This window comes from Hyposmocoma kahamanoa, unplaced genomic scaffold, assembly GCF_003589595.1.
Source record: "Hyposmocoma kahamanoa isolate Upper Pololo Valley unplaced genomic scaffold, ASM358959v1 100021, whole genome shotgun sequence".
NCBI lineage: Eukaryota > Metazoa > Arthropoda > Insecta > Lepidoptera > Cosmopterigidae > Hyposmocoma > Hyposmocoma kahamanoa.
The window spans coordinates 19,550,234-19,553,652 of NW_020653200.1; the positions used below are offsets into that span (position 1 = coordinate 19,550,234).

The 3,419-nt window shown below is 42.2% G+C and overlaps 1 protein-coding gene across 1 annotated transcript in view; it reads right to left on the reverse strand.

The window, feature by feature from the left end:
• LOC113228414 overlaps nt 1-1,358 on the reverse strand; it is a 2,626-nt gene extending 1,268 nt beyond the window's left edge. The window contains exon 1 of the mRNA XM_026461710.1: nt 1,269-1,358. Coding sequence (XP_026317495.1) covers nt 1,269-1,358 — 90 coding nt within the window. The remainder of the gene's footprint in view (nt 1-1,268) is intronic.
• Nucleotides 1,359-3,419: the final 2,061 nt, after the last annotated feature.

Below are 3,419 nucleotides of genomic sequence, written 5' to 3' on the forward strand. Positions count from 1 at the left end.
GGGTGTTTTGATTATCACTGCTTTTCTAAGACAAGAATTAATGGAACAAGAGCGAAAAAAAAATTTCAAATAACGGTGAGTGAGTGAGTGCCTCTGTGGTCGAATATAGCGTGGGCAATATAGTATTTAGGGTGCTCTCGTAACGAATATGGCACTCCTTTCTAAATCCAGGATGAAAAGTCGTGCCCGCACTTTTCAAATAATGGCAAGTTGGGTATCGTTTTTGAGGTATTTGGGGGTGCTCATTACGAACATAGCATTTATTTCTAAATCCAAGATGGCCGACACGACTTTTCAAGTAAATGTACTTTTCAATAAACACTCCTCACTAACTCCCCACTCACTCCCTACTCACTCACTCACTCACCACTCACTCACTCACTCACTCACTCACCACTCAATCACTCACTCACTCACTCACTCACGCACTCACTCACTCACTCACTCACTCACTCACCACTCACTCACTCACTCACGCACTCACTCACGCACTCACTCACTCACTCACTCACCCACTCACTCACAACTCACTAACAACTCACTCACTCACTAACCACTCACCCCTCACTCACCCCTCACTCACTCTCTCATCACTCACTCACTCACTCACCACTCACTCACGCACGCACGCACGCCCGCGCGCACGCACGCACGCACGCACTCACTCACTCTCTCATCACTCACTCACTCACTCACCACTCACTCACGCACGCACGCACGCCCGCGCGCACGCACGCACGCACGCACTCACTCACTCAGTCACTCACGCACTCACACACGCACTCACTCGCCCTATAAATTTATCATAATTGTCAGTTTTGTTTGTGTCAGTAGTTATATAATTTAAAAAAAAATGATAAATCAAAATTATATTTCTATACAGTGCAATGAACTTAATATTATCAGCAGTTCCAAATTTGAATGATTTTTGCGTCATTTCGATATATCCATAGTCAATACCGCAGTAATCACTGAACTCGAATGGCAATTCTCGCACTCAAAACGGTTCGAACCGATTTGTACGATAATCGTATGAACTTGAAAAAATGTCATACGAGATCGTGTTTAGATAGGTCGAAAACTCGTAAGCAAGAATCTCCTTACTACATATTTCTCCGTGTAAACAGTCGAGGAGGCGATTAAGTTGCTTACGAGTCTCGTATGACATAATCGTAGGCGAGATTTTAGTTCTTGCCTGAATGTAAACATTATGATACGATAATCTTATGGCGATTATTGCTTACGAGAATCGCCTACGAGTTTTTTACCTGCGCAGGTAGGCCGCTTGTCGTAGCGTATGTGGGAATATTCGGTATGCCGAACAAAAGACGACGACGATGCGATGATTCCTCAAGCATTTTTTTGTTAGTTGAATCGGATGTTGTCATTTTTTTATTACGCACTGCAGTACGGTGCGAACGTCGACTAACCTATTCCATAACTAAAAATCAAATGGCGCTACCTGCGCAGACGACTGTAGTTCATGCACACATGCACAGGTTCATCGTACGGTATCACTCAAAAAAAAATCTTTTCGATCTTGTGCCGGTCACCTGCACAGGTACACAAAACTGCACAGGTCTATTCCAACACACGTTCCGGTCTGCTTGCACAGGTCCGGTGTACCGTAGCGTCAGTGGCGCGCATTATCAATATCAATTAGGCTTTGGATTGGATGGACAATGCCAGACCAAGTGCGTTAGGAATACGACCAGCTAGTAGACTACACCAAAAAATTACAATACTGTGTCATCTGCTATAGAACGAGTAAAAATGAGCAAAATTGCAGACATTGCGAAATGAATTTCTTTATAAGATTGGTCTGTGGTTTATTCCATACATACTGTACAAATTTTGAATGGATATCTTTGTTACATTTGAATTTGTATACTAAGCAGCAAGCATTCGTGTTAGATGATATTATATTTCGTATATTTGGAATTGTCTTGCTTTTAATATACGTACGTGGAAAACTAGCAGCAGTAGAGCTCCTTGTGAAGTACTGCCACCTTGCCTATTTCTGCCGCCAAATTGTAATGTTAGCATTACTGCGTTCCGTGTAATATATTCATCAAAAGTTTTAATTTAATTTAAAACATACTTTTATACTAGTTCACCGCCTTTGTGTCTGTCTGAACCATCTGGTCGACGTGCCTCTTGCAGGTTTCATCGTCATCTGTCTCGACAAGGTAGTGGACGAAGCTCAGCACTCGTAAACAGTTCCGAAGTCCCATTTTCTGTTTTTTTGTAGCTTCGCATTTGTACTCTTTGGCCCGGTGAGAAAGTCCTTGTCTGCGTGTGTTGGGAGGTGCTCCGTATATTATCTGTTACATTACTCCTATATCGCACATGTTAATAGATGTCCTCATCTCCCTTCCAAACATGAGTTCATATGGGCTTTTGCCTGTGCTGGATCTGGGCGTCCTTCTCAAATGCTTCTTAATTCCCACTATCTTTTCCAGTACGGTACCCGGGCCAGAGCTCGCGGCTTGCAATGCCCTCTTGACCGTCTGGACCGAACGTTCCGCTTGCCCGTTTGTAGCCGAGTGATAGGGAACATAAATTTTGTGAACTACCGTTATTTTTGAGAAATGATTCGAACTCTGTTGATACAATTACTTCCGGTTATCCAAATATTACAAATAATTCCTTTAGTTTTTAAATGCACCATGAACTTGTTATAGTCTTAGTGGGAATAATATCTATCCATTTTGAAAATGCATCCACGATGATGAACAAAGACTGCCCTTGAGTAGGACCCGCGAAGTCTATGTGGAGTCTCCCAGAGGTAGTGTGGAGCCTGTGCTGGCTGGTTCTGGCTCAGCCTACATTCACGGCTTCCTCTAACTACTTCTTAGGTCCTCAATGTCCTTATCGATGTTTTTCCAGTAAACGAAATCTCGTGCTAGGAGTTTCATTTTCGCGATTCCTAGTCCTCTAGTCCCTTTCAAAATACAATCATCCTGCAACGTCAATACATTGTCATTGCAACCGTGTCGCGTCACACTCGTTCCTAACCGCAAAGACTGTAATACAGCCTCGCATTCAAGATCCCATCCTCGTCACCAATTTGTAACATATTCATTAAAACATACTTTTTATGTGCTACAATATTTTATTGAATAATTTATATATGTCAAACAACTCCATGACAACCCTTTACCAAAGAGATATAACAAAGGGTAAGGGTGCTGGTAAAATTACAGGCACATGGGACTTGTCAACTTATGTTTCAGGGTGACAGACGCAGTGGTAGTGCCCCTCAGATCTTTGGGATTGAAAACTCTGAGTGGCACTGCAACTGTTATGGACAGGCATGTAGCTTACCATCATCACGACTTGTTAATCCCATCACTTGATATTATAAAAAAAAAAAACAAAATGTATAATCACTTTATTTCAGATTCATCCTAAAATTC